This window comes from Paramacrobiotus metropolitanus, unplaced genomic scaffold (assembly GCF_019649055.1).
Source record: "Paramacrobiotus metropolitanus isolate TYO unplaced genomic scaffold, Prichtersi_v1.0 Parri_scaffold0000082, whole genome shotgun sequence".
NCBI classification, from domain to species: Eukaryota; Metazoa; Tardigrada; class Eutardigrada; order Parachela; family Macrobiotidae; genus Paramacrobiotus; species Paramacrobiotus metropolitanus.
Genome location: NW_026570302.1, coordinates 140,686 through 155,930, shown reverse-complemented (window position 1 = coordinate 155,930; position 15,245 = coordinate 140,686). Strand labels below are relative to the sequence as shown.

The following is a 15,245-nucleotide window of genomic DNA, read 5'->3' as shown; positions in this document are numbered from 1 at the left end:
TGGGTCTGTCACGGTTTTGTAAACCTTCGTTCGCAGTGCTGCATCAAACGGATCCGAAAAACTGCGCTGCTCATGGTAAGCATAATGAAACGGCTGCTGACCACTGAGCAGGGTTAACACTGTACAGCCGAAACTCCAGATATCCGTCAAACGGCCCACTTTGTCCTTGAAACCGCTGCCAATCTGGATCAACTCCGGCGACATATAGCGCCGCGTACCTCTGACTTCGTTCCCGTTGACCATGGGTTTCGTCTGGGAGGCGGCCAGTGCGGCAGGTCGCTGATCTTTAGAATAATTAGAATAATTAAATTAATAATGAATGTTTTTGTTTTTAATTGGTCTTTAATATGACACAAGCTGACGGTAGGTATCGAGTATTTGAAGCCATTATTCTACGAAAGTCGTATAATTAAGTCGTAGCTGCTTTTGACATGGAACGAGAAGGTCTCATTTTTAAACCGTGTTTTTGTTGTGAATCTTGTTTTAGTATGTGCTGAGTTTGTACTTGAATCATGAATGTGATACTTATTACTATACAGTTGCTTTTAAACTGCATTGCGAAAAATTTTGAGGCGATGTGGTCTGCAGTCTAAGGCCGTGTGACAAGTTGTCAAGTTAAAACTATTTCTATCGTCGGGACAAATAATAGCAGCGTGCCTTTGTAGAAGAATACTGGCAAACGTCGGATATCATTTTGTGCGCGATTACAGTAAAATATTGCTGCTGCCGTTACAAAAATAAGAAGCGTGAAATTAGATTTTTAGTGTACGTTTCGGTTTACTAATGAGCCTTCAATGATGCATACCATATAGTTTGATATAGTTACCATACCATATATAGTTTGCATACCATATAGTTTGCATACCATATAGTTTGATATACTTCATGATCATATAGTTTGATGGAGAAAGTACGCTTGTTCACTGCCGTTATTCTACGACATTTATCTAATTCGATGAGGAAAGAAAGTTGATAGCTGTTCTGCGACGGGTACTTATATAAATTAATGCTGATTTCTTTCGCGACTATTACATAACATTAATTGGCATATTCACAAACAGGGTATCATAGTTAATTTTGTTAATAATTACTTTGATTTCGTTGAGCGGTTAACAATTCAAACGAAAGAACAAACCGGGAAGACGTATTTCTGAATTTAACTTAATTTCCTGATAATTCTTTTGTATCAACTTGGGAACTCGAAATTCGATGTAAAATATGATAATACTGTGAAAATTTCGCAACTGGTTGTACATAAATATTTACAGACACAGGAAGGAGATTTAGACATTTAGTAGCTTCTTGTACATATCCGGACTGTATGTTGTGTAGTTGCGCACACCCCCGTGATCTCCAACCCCCCGCCCCCCACCCGCGTTAAGCGCCGAACCCCCGGCGCACGACCACGCCGCCCCCGACGAACCCACCTCGGTCTCGCTGCGCTCCATCAGCGAAGCCAAGAAACGCATTCGTGCTTTAGAACAGGAAGCCAACCAGATGCAGGAGCACTTTCTCCAGTATCGCCGCTACGTTACCGACACCTGGAGCAACAACACCAACGGCTCCGTCGTCCGCTCCCCCCGCCTGGAGACCACCACGGCGGCGCGCACCTCCGGGCTGATCCTCAACCCGGCGGCGCTGGCGCACAGCTCCACCTACTCCTATCTCGACGCGCGGAGCAACGGGAGTGTCCAGCGCACCTCGTCGGTGCAGTACGAACGGATCAATTATCCTCGAAACGAGCCGTCCGCCCGGTGGCGGTGGAGAACGGCGGGCGCGGAAATCGCTGCATCTGGAGTTGATGGAGGCCGCGGAGGAGAGCCGGCAGCGGCGGAATATCGAGGCGGATGTTGCGGAGCTGCTGGATGATGAACGCCTGACGCCGGCCACGGAAGGGAGTGGCTGGTGACCTTTGGGACATCCTTAGGGATGTCCTGTTGGATGGGGAGAATAATCTGGATTTTTGGGAGTGTCTGGTTACCTTTTGGGCGGTTATTCGACATGTGAAGGATGGCCGCGTTAAAAGGGATTTATTCAGAATTTTTTGAAGTGACTGGTGACCTTTCGGACATCCTTAGGGAGGTCCTGTTGGAAGGGGAGAATAATGAGGATTTTTCTGACAGCAATCTCGGTTTGGTTCTTTCTAGTGTGTAGAGTGGAGTCTATTGACTTTGTTGCGTTGGTTTTTTGTGTTCCTAAATGTTGTTTACGTGTGAACTTTGCTCTGGTCTACGAATGGGAATTTTATTCTGTATTTTTGATCTCAGTTTTTGTGTTTGTACGCTTGAGGTTTTTGCTTTTCCTGAGTATTGTGAGTTGTTTTTTGTGTTGCGAGGGATGTTTATTAGCGTGAAAATATTTTGTTTATTTATGCCAAATATGAAAGTCATGACAAATGGTGTATTAAAATTGCGGCTGCATGAAGACACAAACCCAGCAGTGAATTTTGAAGACCATTATTGACAATACAAGTAGGTACCGTACATGACGATGCATAAGTTGCAACAAAAATAGCATTATTAGTTTTGTATGTGATTTATAGCAACAAATAAGAAACAATGAAAAAATAATGGAAATATTAAATAGAAATAACGGGTATAATTTAAATCATCGTAGAAATAATTTAAAGCATCGCTTTTCTTCAGCCGTTTGTTATGATCCACTTCCAGCCAGCAAACGGAAGGTAATAATAAGTAAGTACAACTTCCCGAGGCTCCGTTCCCTTGCCCGCGCACGCGGTTATCTAAAGTACATAATTACATATCTTCTGTTCTATTGTACATCGAATTACAATTTTTACATTAATTTTCCTATGCATTAACGTGACCATGCTTAGAAACAGAAAACAACACTCACACACAGAATCAATCAATAGTAATTATAGAAGAATTAAGAAACTAATAAGAAAAACAAACCTGTCTTTTAACAAGGCTCAACCAAATATACAAATTTGCAATAATCAACATACCATTAAAATAACCATTAAAGAGCACGAAAAACAAAATAATAACCTGTACAAGCCTGTCGAAAAATTGTGCAGGTGGAGCAATATTAGTGCGAAGTTTGGCGCTTGAATGTACATTCAAGCGCCAACTTCGCACTAATATTGCTCTACCAACGCGTAACTGCGCTTCGCAGTTAGTGCCTTACTGCATCGACCGCTTTCTAGCCACATTCCTCCAGGCAGTTACATTTATTTTCATTAAAATATCTGGCGTGCGCCAGGTCACCAGCCAGCCAAATGGATGTTACGTGTTTAAACAGTGTGGCGTGGCGCGCCGTATACCTAGTACGGATTTACTTGTTACCCGTAAATTTCTAATGTTCGCTGTGTTTATGAATGCTCAATTTGTTGACAAGCTCTGTACATACATGGACGTCTGCCAGTTGACATGAAGGTAAGCCCCTTGCACCATCCACCACTCATCACGTGGATCGCTGCGCACCCAACATTCGACCCGCGCCGACTTGTAAAGGTCCACGTTGCGCACTACAAACAGGGTCCAATACACGGCCGCCATCCGATCGGGATGTGTCCAGGTGTCTGTCCGTAAATACGTGGCCGTGGATATATTGTACAGAGGGAAATGTTTGCCATGCCAGCCGCCTTGCATTCTGTGCCGTTCAAACCCATAAAACGGGTGTCGTTTCGGAGCACGTATTATCCTGGAATTGAGCCGCCACATAAAATCTCCCCACGAGTTATCGAAGGGGAATGTGCGATTGAAAGTACAATTAAATGTCGCATCGTCGAACCGGCTGACCGTCACGTTCGGCATGGGGACGATGAAGATGGATTCCGGCTTGGGAAGCACTGTTAGAATAAAGCGTGCACTTGGTTTATAAATTATTAATAATTTTAATTACTCCTCCACATGGGCCATGGATATTATGGTGAACTTCCCTGGAGTGACCTTTTCTGCAGCCGCTCTGGAACGGGCAAATGCGAGGTAGACAGTGTCGTCTTTCTTAGTACGATCGGCCTCGGTCAAGACTTCCATTACTATGCGCGAAATATAAGCAGATTATCACAACAGACTTGTGCAAGTAAAAATACAAAATGTATGTATATAAAAAATATAAATGTGTAAAAAGATGTATATATTATATATACATTATTATTCATTATACTTGTATGTGTATGTATGAAAAATGAATATACAAAATATATCTGTAAAAAATATATGTTATCTATAAAAATAAAGTATACAAATTATTTCATTTTTAAAGCATCAGTTGCTGTTTTTTTCTTTGCGTTTGTGTTTAGAACGTATTTATTGCGCTCTAAACTGTAAAAGCATAACAGACAAAGTACAGCTATTAAAATTTAGAAGTTAGGTATGCAAGTATAGATTACTGATAGCAGAAATGCTTTTGTGATAATTACAGGCTTCGTACGTCGGACCACAGGTGATATATTGATAACATTTTGGCGCAACCGGTTGACATGCAAAATAACAAGCCACCATCGTCATGCTGATTACGGCAAAGAAGTGCTCAAAACCACCGACCAGCTCCCTGGAAAAATGCATCGGTTTGGTCTTGTTAACTTGAACTACAGATACCCGTACAAATGGCAGAGGCTATAGTATTAAAACTTGAATAATGTCTACAAAAGGACCGATTCAGAACGACTGCGAAATGTTAGCAGAAGTATGCGTAATGACTGCGATCACAATTTATTATCCACATAGGAAGCATGCTAGGACAGCCGATAGCGGATTGATTGATTGCCGATGACTTGCTGACTTGCAGGGCGGGAGCACAAATTGAATACTATTTCTTGCTGTGTAAGTACGCACTGTTTAAAATTTACTGCAAACTGCTACACATTAATTTAATAGAAACGACATCGATATCCAGGTACGGCTGTAGCGCTGCATATTGCAGCAACTGGAGCTGCGCCATCGTGGCAATCGAATCTCGTGAATTCGTTCGGTTCACTGAGCATGGCATTGCTGCAGCGTGCGTTGGCATTTGCTCCCGAGTCTCATTTGGACATTAGTCGCATTACAGTATACGGTAACATATAGTGCCGTAGTTACCGTAGTTACCGTGCATTCCCGTAGGCCGCTATGCTAACTACCGCTTCCACAATCTTTTGTGTTTCCGGTCAGATCCGGTGCATTAATGAGCTCAGTCTTCTGGGTCCCACTGTCGTTGTACGAAATTTGATAGACAGGTACAAAGTACAAAGTTATCGTCACGCTTTTTAATACAATTTCCACGTCATGATTCTGCAGCGTAGAAAGCCTTTGCAATATTATTATGGTCGTCCCTGTGAGAACAGCAGCCTGCATTAATGTTTTTCCCCTTCCGGAAACCAGACAATAGTGCGCTGTTTCCACATGAAAAGCCTCAGCCACTTTTTACGAATCTTCTGTGTAGGCTTCTCCGTTCCTGTAACAGCAGTTATTAGTACTTATCAATAAATTAATTTAGAAAAGTTTTCTCCTTATTGGACAACTCCAAGTTGGCTCCAGAAGGTGAAGACATACAGTAGCAAGAAGCCAACAATCAGCGCACTGCGGTGCACAGCTACGACTAACTAAGCGTCCAGAATACAAAAAGTACTGAAGCATGTAAATTTCTGAATTTTAGATTTAAAAATATAATTCTGGATTTTAGATCCTTCCGGATTGCTTCCTAAGGAAACATGTACTGTAACTGTAATTGTGCTTTACAATTATGAAATAAAGTTGACAAAACTTTTATATTTTGTTGAATGTGGAGGTTATAATTTTAAAACATGCATCGGTTGCACTAAGTGCGTACTCGTACCTCCTGTCCCTATGTAACAAGTGAGCCTAAGAAGCACAATGAGGGAACCTGTAAATAGAAGTGTAAATACGAGTTTCCTCAACGCTAAATCGTGTCATTTATTTCCCAGAGTAAAGTTTTACTTTTCTTTTATTGTTTTCCTATTTTTTTCTTTTGTGGAAGAAAATCATGCCTCAGTTGGTAGCCCGACCGCCGACGATGGAAGGTAAACTAGCCTTATATGATTTTCTTTTCCAGCCGTTTCAGACAGAACTTTGAAGTGAAAGATGACTCCCCTTTAGGCCTTGCCACTGTCGTTGTGGACCTTGTGGTTACCCGGACTATATTAGCTAGTCTGACGAGCGCGGTTCGATAACTTCCGCGACTGCGCCTACTCGGCGAACACCCCGAACCTCGGAATCCCGGCAAGAACGCCGTTTCCTAATCTGTAACTGCTACGAATGCCAAGCTCTGTTTAGAAGATTTTAGCCCTTGCCCCCGCTTTCCGTTGGACTATGTGAAAGAGGTCACCAAATTATTGCTACACACATTCCTTTCTCGCTCTGGTCGAACGGTGCTGCACACATGCGAGCATTTCGGTGTTTCAGCTTCCCGTTCGCTTGGGGCAGATTGTGCTGGGACAGTGAAAGCGGTACCGGTTATCTGTAGCATGACTACCCTGGTGGTTTAATAAAGCCGGTTTCTCGACAAAATACGTGTAGTTACAGTACTCCAAAACGCCATTCCTGCCGCATGCGCAAACTGCGTTCTCTTCGTAGTCGTTTAAAATGTTACGTTAGCGATGCCGGGATGACTACAATTACTACTCGATACTACTCTGTTTTCACAGGAACGGCTGCGCAAATGCTTAACACAGCCACATGTGTCCAGTAGTTATCAGTACTTAACGGATTTGGGCCGGTACATAGTACCAAATTCGGGTACATGCACGGGAGCTTTCGCTGTCGCGCACTACTAAACACTTTTTTGCATTGCTTTAGGACATTTTGTAATCAATGGATTCGTAAAAATAGGCGTGAAATCCGTTTGCGCGCGCAACATCCGGTTCGGGAGTTATTATCTGTAGTGAAATAAAATTCCAAAAGTTTAAACGCGCGGAGGTGCACCAAAAGTCTCATTATGAACCGACGCTCTTCAAATTTTGCACGAAAACGCACATTACCATGAAGATCGTTTTGGTACCGAACCAGCTTTCTACCATTTTTTTCAAATTTTAAAATAATTTTTAAAATTAAATTTGGTGCTATGTACCGGGCTAAATCCCTTAATCGTTGATCACTACAATCTCGATCTTGTAAACAAACTGTGTATCACTACCCAATATCTATATAGCCTACGGTATAGCGCATACGAAGTACTGTAACACCTTTTTCAATTATTTTGTGCAGATAATACATAGTGGAATTATTTCTGATAGTCGAATAACTTCTGACCAGGGCCCGTCACCGGATGTAAATTCAAAAAGTTCTGATCTTTTACAGAAAGATAGAGGAACATTAGAATAAACGAAAAAATTTAGTTTCATCTGCTATGGTTAATGGGCGTGGCCAAAACGCAATTTAACAGTGAATTCTACACTATGCTGTAGTCTATGGGCGTTGCACCGCATCATGCGTTGTAAAGTTACTGAACAACCTGCACAGACCACTTTCGATACTCGTAACAAATCAACGTATCTGTAAGGAGCAGTGCAAATCCATCTCAACTGAAAAGGAGTGTAAACTGTACCATAAGGATATTGCATCCAAAGCGTAGTAGCGCTATATGCGGATATTGTTGAGCATTGTTTTGACGTCCACGGATAAAGTTTTGAAAAAACTTTTTAATAAAGATTTTTGCCTTGTAAGTGGTGTGCTATGTGGTTTTACTTAAAACCCTCGAACACTTTGAGACAGCAACGAAAGGTCAGACCTTTTAACAATCTTTTTTCACTGGAGATAGCAGATTTATTATAGATTTCGGCAAAATATCAAGTTCGATTGTTATATCAATTAAGTGTCCTAGCAGGCTACTGAATAGTAATGAAAGGTCGACTTTTTTCTGGAGAATCCCTTTAGTGACACAGTTCTTAAACTTACTCGCCAGTTTTGTACGCGCTATTTTACGGATGGCATAAACAGGCGTTTCTACTCCGATGATCTTTTAGCGTGGTAACCGGTGCTGAGTTATTTTAAAATTAATGCAGTTATAATGTTTTATGCACTGCTCCGATTATTTAGTCAGAGTATGGAATACTGGATTTATAAATCCGTTCCGGGCTAGCCAACTGGCCAGTGTTGATTCACTAGATCAACGTTTAAAAGGTTTGGTTTTTTCTGTTTTATTTTAAAAATGTGTGGTTTTGGATGCCCTAGAAACAAAAATTCGAACATCTTCGTATTAATCTAAAACTGCAGATGCTAAACTAAACATATTGCTGCATATCACGTTAGTGTTTTTGGCAGAGGAATTACCTGAGTTTTTTCTGCTGTGAAGAAGTGCCACATTTTACTAACCTTGCCTAGCCTAGAAGCGAAAGATCTGATACTTCCTACTTCGCACATTTATTCTCGTGAAATTCGGTTGCAGGTATTTTGACATGCAGCGATTGCAAATTATCCCTTCGAAACTCGGTGTACATAATTCAAACATGGCTCTGAATTCAAATCATAGTACATACATAAAGTTATTATAGTATATACGTACTTAATGCTTTAATAAATCTTCTAAGCAATTAGAACTGCTATTATTCTCAAGATTACCTTCAAATCTTTACCGCAGCCAGTTTTGCCGGAACCAGCCTCGGTAGGAAGGGTAATTCGTTAAGAGATGTACAACAGATGTTACCCCATTAACTATAGCATTCATTCGTAACGGAAAGGAATTAAAAACTAAAATTAGGCCAAATAGGTTTGGCTAGTTCAAATTTGCACATTAATCACAACATCTTCGACAGGCTGGGCGACGAACCTGTACAAATCAGTATGCGATTGGCATCCGTGTCACTATATATAGTACCCGTTAATAATAATTGTGACCGAAAACGTTGGAATATGGTCCGGGACGCCGTTGATGCCTCGAAAGGTATCCAAGACGGGCATGCGCATCCCGATGGACCCCGCGTACATCATCACCATCACCGGTCGGCCAGCGTCCATTTCGGTTTGATATCCGCCCAGGTGGCGGCCACCTTGACGGCGTACTCGTGCTCCACTTCCATCGTGTTCATTCAGGCCCCCATATCGGGGAACGGCGCACCCACTGGCTGCAGACGGGCCGTGAACTTGGCCGGCATTCGGTCGTCGTTGAGCATGTGGCGGACCATAGCGGCGAGGAGAGGCTGTTCGACCAGTAGTTCACTCGTCTCCAGACCCTCCAGAATTAAATCGCGATATTTCTTCTCAATCGGCTGGCCCGGCGTCAGGGCGCGCGGACACGCGTAAACCAGCTCTTCCGCATCGGCTATCCGAAAATGGGGCGCTCCGAAGTGCGCTAGAAAGCGGATGGCGCAGTGGGCATTGTTACTCCATGGCAGATTCCATTCCACGTTCTTCATATCGTACTCCCCGTCCACTTGACGGGGTAGTAGATTGGAGTGTTTCAGTCGGATGATATGCGGCTCGTAAGGCACTATGGAATCGGAATTTTATTTATGCTAACGGCCGATACTCAGTTGTCTTCTTATAGCCATAACCGTTCTTCAATTTAGGGTACTATTTTCTACAAAGGCGGCGCCCATTTACTTCCAGCGGTAAAACCGTTCTTCTACTTTTCACACAGAAAAACGGTTTTTGGACCACATGCGTCACACTGGCTCTCACGTGTGTACGCTTTGTATGGACGCAAAACCACTTTGCGCTTTAAATAAAAAGATGGGGCGAAAACGAAATACCGCCTTAAACCACAAGATGATACGGGCCATCGAGAAACAGACAAACAAGTGGCTGCGTCTCGATTTTTATCGGATTATTAAAACGACAAAGAATTTTTAAGTCTGATGTTGTAAAAAATGTTTTATGTTGTCTGTTATAATGTTATTACAAATTTATGTTGTACCTCAGGTGAAATAAAGCATTTTTAACTATATTAGGCTGCTTGTAGCCGTTGTAGGACTAGCTCAATCCGCCCGAACGTACACAGGAGTTTCTTTACCACAGCTTAGTTGAAAAACGGCTCACCTCCATCTATATATCGAATCGCTGGATCGCAGTGGATCCATGGGTCGTCTAGTAACTCTTTTGCGGTTGGTCGCTGTGCTCGATTTTCTGCCAGACAGCGTGCAATAAATGCCCGTAATTCCGGCTGCAGACTAGGTGGTACCCACGGCCGCCCGCCGTTCTCCAGAAAATGCCGCAATTCAGCCAACTTCTTCAAGGCATCCCCAGTCTCGCTATCGTTCTTGCAGTACTTTTTCACCTTCAGATGTTCTCCTTTGGGTTTAACGAAGTACACGCACTGGTATGTCACTAAATCCAGGAAAGTGCAGCCCACACTCCTAATATTGGCGTTTCTCTTTACGCTCACCGGCACATTAGTGTCGCCTCGCAGCCGCTCCGGGGACAAATAGCGAACGGTGCCTACCAGTTGTGCCGCGTTTGGGTTGGTCTTATTGGTGGTACTCTCGGCTACGCGGATGAAATCATCGAGGTCACCGATTTTGGCCTGCAGTTCCCCATCGGCGTCCACATCGATGAAGATGTTTTCGGATTTTATGTCTCCGTGGAAAATCCGTTTAGCGTGAATAAGCGTACCGCGGAGGATGTCGACAGTCAGTTTGTGAAACGTTGATCCTTCGGGTCTGCTTTCATGTAACAAGTTCGCCAGACTTTAAACTGCAATATTTATCGTTTTTTAATCCAAAAACTGTGTGCGCGTTCAAACAAAATTTTATGCTTTTCGATATTTTTTTGCGATTAGCTTAATGTGCTTATTTTACAGCTTAGGACAAAATGATCGCATACCCAACCTCTTCACATTCAGTACGAATGCAGCGCAGTGCACTGTACGACTGAGTTCAAAAATTTAATATCCGTTTCGTACAAGTGCACTGCACCGTTTGCGTCCAGAATGCTGGGTATGGGGCTATACGACCATTAAATTTTAGTCCTACATTGTACATACCTGAGAAAGTTACAAAAAATTGAATGATCGTCATTACAATAGTTTCTGATCGTGTATAGTTAATTGGTTATGAGAGATATATTTTGTGCATGAAAATGTCGACTAAAAAGAACTTCATCGAAATACAAGTTGGAAATAGTTGTACAATGTGCATTTTTACGGTGTATATTGTACAGTGTACATACGCACTTACAGCGACACCACTCCAACAAAACAACCACATGCGCCGGTTTTATGGGCGTTTGAGGTAGCATTTCGACATGGAGATAACGTATGACATTGGGATGGTTAATACTTTTCAGGAGATCCCAGTTGTCCTTCAGTTACTTCTTGGCCACGTCGTCTCCTTGGAAAGGGATCTCTTTGAGCACGTAGCGAGTGTTTTTTGAAGTATCTGTCTCGTTATCCACATTATCCCCTTTGACGAGCCACACTGTACCGCGATTGCCAACATCAAACTGCTTGACGTGCTGCATGCGGAAAACCCGGCCATTTCTGGTCAGCGTTCACATTTGCACCGACGTACTGGGTGAAGCTGTGCTGGCTGCTTCCGGAGCCATTTTGTCTCCACTACAGTGTATAAGCTAAATATAATCTACAAAATTTTTTGGAAAATAAATTTAAGATTTACATTGTACTCTGTATATCGACTAGGACAGTTGCGGTAACAGTACTGTATTGAAGATAGTAATCGTGTCGAAACATTATCCGATACATCGCTTGGACGACCGCTTTTATGCACTGTCTAAGCTACGAACTTTGCGCACAAATGGGTGCCTTGGGGATAATGGTCGGCACAACCCCTTTACGTGACTCATCAGCGAATTCTCAAGGCTTTTGATCGCAATTGCTTATCGGTTATCGGTTGCGGTGCCGAGCCTTGCTTTAGTGTTATCGTATTGCCCTGCTTCTGTCAATATTTTCTGGAGGTCAGGCAATGATAACTAAACAAACATGTGTCACTGTCCAACCTTATTTGATCCGTAATGCTCTTTTCTTAATTTCCTCAGTAAAGGAGCACAGCACAGCTAAACACCGTAAAGAGTTGCATACTTGTTATTATTACAGTGACACAGTAACTGCAAACTGGCCAGCGCTATTTCTGAACACAATGTGATCCGTATTTTCTTACTGCGCGTTCGGAAAAACGCTTTCAAGTTTGAACCCAAACGTCTCAAATAAACTGCACTGCCTGTGCTATAGTGCTTCTCTGTATAGTTATTATGTTTTAAACAATTAATAAAACAGAGCTATAGACGCGTGAGCAGTTATCTTAAGTTAGTGTTCCACATTTGTTTTTAAAAAAGAGGCTGTTTGAACAAAAATGAAATAACAATACAATAACAAAAATACAAAAATACAATAACAATTCGTCTTTTGATCGTAAGCGTCTTTTGATCGGTGTGTATTTATGATTAACAGGCAAAACCACTCGACCCGAAAATTGCGTGTTCTTGTGATGGTGGCACAACTCACATTTTACATAAATACTGTAATCAAGTTTTAGCGCACATATGGGTAGCGTACAGAGAGTAGTTCATGTCGTTCAGTTAAAGTCTTGAATCAAGGTGCATACGTAGTGCAATGCAGCAAACAAAATAGTGTACGCTTATCACGAACAGAATTCGCTCAACTGGATGGAACTCCAGTGTTTAATAGCCTTTCCTGACATTAAACTTTTGTACTCGTTTGAATTTTACTCTGCTGTAGCAGTTGCAGCCGTAATGAAATTGCCACGACGGCGCAATTGTTAGAGTACACAGCATTACAGTACGTGGATGACGTTCCGGTTAAATCTAAGACTTAGTACGTATACGTTTGTCATCCGTCATTAATTGATTAATAATTAATCCGTCATTAATTATTCAGTAATTAATCATTGATTAATCAATAGTATCCTGGCATGGGTCGCCTGGCTATGTATTGTACATGTAGGTACTGCTCTCAAAAGTCATTACGCATGAATTTCGTAATCGTCATGGCATAAATCGCTTGTAGCCGTTGTTGGCAATATTTCACTTATTTGAGTAAGTACAGCTTACTGATTGCCCCAGTCAGTTGCGTGCCTTGTGAATAGAAACACACTGATGAATTTGGTCCGAAATTGTTTAGCGAAAAATAACTACGGTCTACGGGGAGCAAGAGGAAAGGAACTTCTCAACAGCCATGGGTTTATTCATTTGGGCGCGATGTTTGTGCGCCGGGTCTTCTACGTTCTCACATTCATGGCAATTTGGCGAACAAACAGTGAACATAAAACAGCAGTAGCACAAAGTTTACAAGTTTACGAGAACAAAATCATCATATTTTTCACATGCCCAAGCAACACAAAAAAGGAACACCACCAGCAATTCAAGTCACATGCCCTCGCCCTCTAGAAAACAGAAAACAAAGGGTGGGCGGGATAGGGAAGAACGGCCCAAAATAATTTTACAAACTGGAAGTGGTTGTCGAATACAATCATGCTTAAATAGACTCTTGCTTCGTCCTGCTCCAAATCCGGCATCCGTCTTCACTACATTCATACGCTCGTGGCAGGACGACCCTTTGACCTCGTTATACTCAGATTCTTTCGAAGAATCTTTCCCGTTATACCGTGTTCATGATCTGAGCGGCAGAATCGCTTGTGCGCGATGCGCAGAACGTTGACAGCTTCGTTCTACTTCGTTCTATAATCATCACGGGGATACTGACTTGCTACTTTGCATGTCAGCTGGTTGCGCCGAAATGCTATAAATCTGTCACATCTGTCCCGACGCAACACACAGTCCGGTTATGTTTGTACAGTACCGACACGTACAAATTATAATACAAAAATTCTATCAATTTTCTTTAAATACAGTGATTTTGTAGTCGGTTGCAGAATTTTTCACAACGTCATCGTATTTCATATTGCAGTTTCTTAGGTTTTATCAACATGTAAATTCGATTGTTGATGAAAAGAATCATCGCAAAATTACGTAAAACTAAATTTAAAACAAATTCTCCCGAGTTGCTCTTCGTTTATTGTTTGTTTGATTAATAGGCTTAATGTCTTTAACGATCAGATGTAACCTGCACGAGATCGAAGACTACTCATGACAAAAAAGGCGTTCACGGAAGTAAAAGTCTCGAAGCGTGCTGGTGTTAAGTGTTAAGCGTCATAGAACTTGATAATTATTAATAAATTATTATTCATGTCCCTGATGCTCTTGTGCGAATATAAAAATTTGTCACTATTTATCACCATGTACACGTATGGCTTTGTGTGATACACATGCGTGATTGAACTGTTGAACATAAGATACGTACTTGCGTAAATTACTTCCGTGTACAGAGTACATGTACTTGTACATGTGAAATAAGCCTTAGACATATCTTGTGAGCTATCTAAGTGCGGGCATTTGTAAAATTATTTGAAATGAATATTCATCTACTTCAGTTTTTTTGGAGACTGAATTTCCGACCAAGCGTAGCAAAGTTCCTTTAAATTCCCGTCCAGTGGATACGGAAGTAATCATCATATCGTTAAATATTGTACTTTATTGCTCCCCCAGCTGGTGCAGCTCCACAATTGAGGTGTAACACGTTAGACATACCATTAAAAAAGTCGGCGCGACTTGAACCACGCCGTTTTCTCTTCAAGAGAGAGCAGCAGACATCGTCTCTTCCATGAGACATATGCATGGATTGCTGCGCATCCGCTCTTAATGGGGCAATAAAACCGTACCTGGATGTACCGGCTTAATTAGCAAATGTTGTCTTTTTCGAGGCACATAGAACTGCAGGTGCGGCGAGTTAGCCAACAGACATTTAGTCAGTAAATTCCTATCTAGGTTAGCGAAAAGACCACATCATGGCAAACGTTTGGATCATAGTATTTTCCCTTTCTTGTGCGTTATATTTGGGTTCAGAAGCAATGCCTACCCATAGCGACGGCGGACAAGAGGGTGAGGATTTGCCTGGTTCTAAAGGCGAATCTGGGGATTATGGCTGGTTGTATTTTCTTGCTGGACTTTTAGTCTGCGCGATTTGCATGCTGGTTGCTTGCTGGTTAAGTAGACACCTTACGAGACCGAGTAAGTGCTGATACACTAACACGAGTTTGAAGAGGTGGTCGTGGTCGAATATGTGACAAAAGTTTTTAACTTGCTTGTAGAACCAAGCCAAAGTTACCCTTTGCGCCAATTCGTTTCGCAAGAAGTGCAAACCGACAGCGATGTTGTTGCGAAATCCACTCAGACGGACGATGACGACGGCAGTGCCACTTCAACGTCTTCGCGTGTCATTCGCGTCGGGTCAATTTCTGGCTCATCCTCTGCGTCCTCGTATGCGGCGGCACCGGCGTCCCTTTCGCCGCCGTACGCATTCGGCGCATCCGGTTT

General features: G+C 42.3%; 2 protein-coding genes across 3 annotated transcripts; both read right to left on the bottom strand.

The window, feature by feature from the left end:
• Nucleotides 1-2,364: 2,364 nt before the first annotated feature.
• On the bottom strand, nt 2,365-4,843 carry LOC129595770 (uncharacterized). 2 transcript variants are annotated; one of them, XM_055492875.1, is made up of 5 exons: nt 4,677-4,843; nt 4,388-4,518; nt 3,908-4,003; nt 3,373-3,817; nt 2,365-2,743 (listed from the first exon to the last, which is right to left on the bottom strand). In XM_055492875.1, the coding sequence occupies exons 2-5, from the start codon at nt 4,473-4,475 to the stop codon at nt 2,740-2,742; spliced, it is 633 nt and encodes a 210-aa protein (XP_055348850.1). In that variant the 5' UTR covers nt 4,476-4,518; nt 4,677-4,843; the 3' UTR covers nt 2,365-2,739. The 2 variants fall into 2 exon arrangements, with proteins under 2 accessions (XP_055348850.1, XP_055348849.1); XM_055492874.1 differs by having other exon boundaries at nt 2,367-2,743; nt 4,388-4,843.
• A 3,631-nt stretch (nt 4,844-8,474) lies between these two features.
• LOC129595757 (uncharacterized) lies at nt 8,475-11,357 on the bottom strand. Its single transcript, XM_055492860.1, has 3 exons — nt 11,209-11,357; nt 9,939-10,585; nt 8,475-9,390 (listed from the first exon to the last, which is right to left on the bottom strand). The coding sequence occupies exons 1-3, from the start codon at nt 11,355-11,357 to the stop codon at nt 8,990-8,992; spliced, it is 1,197 nt and encodes a 398-aa protein (XP_055348835.1). The 3' UTR covers nt 8,475-8,989.
• Nucleotides 11,358-15,245: the final 3,888 nt, after the last annotated feature.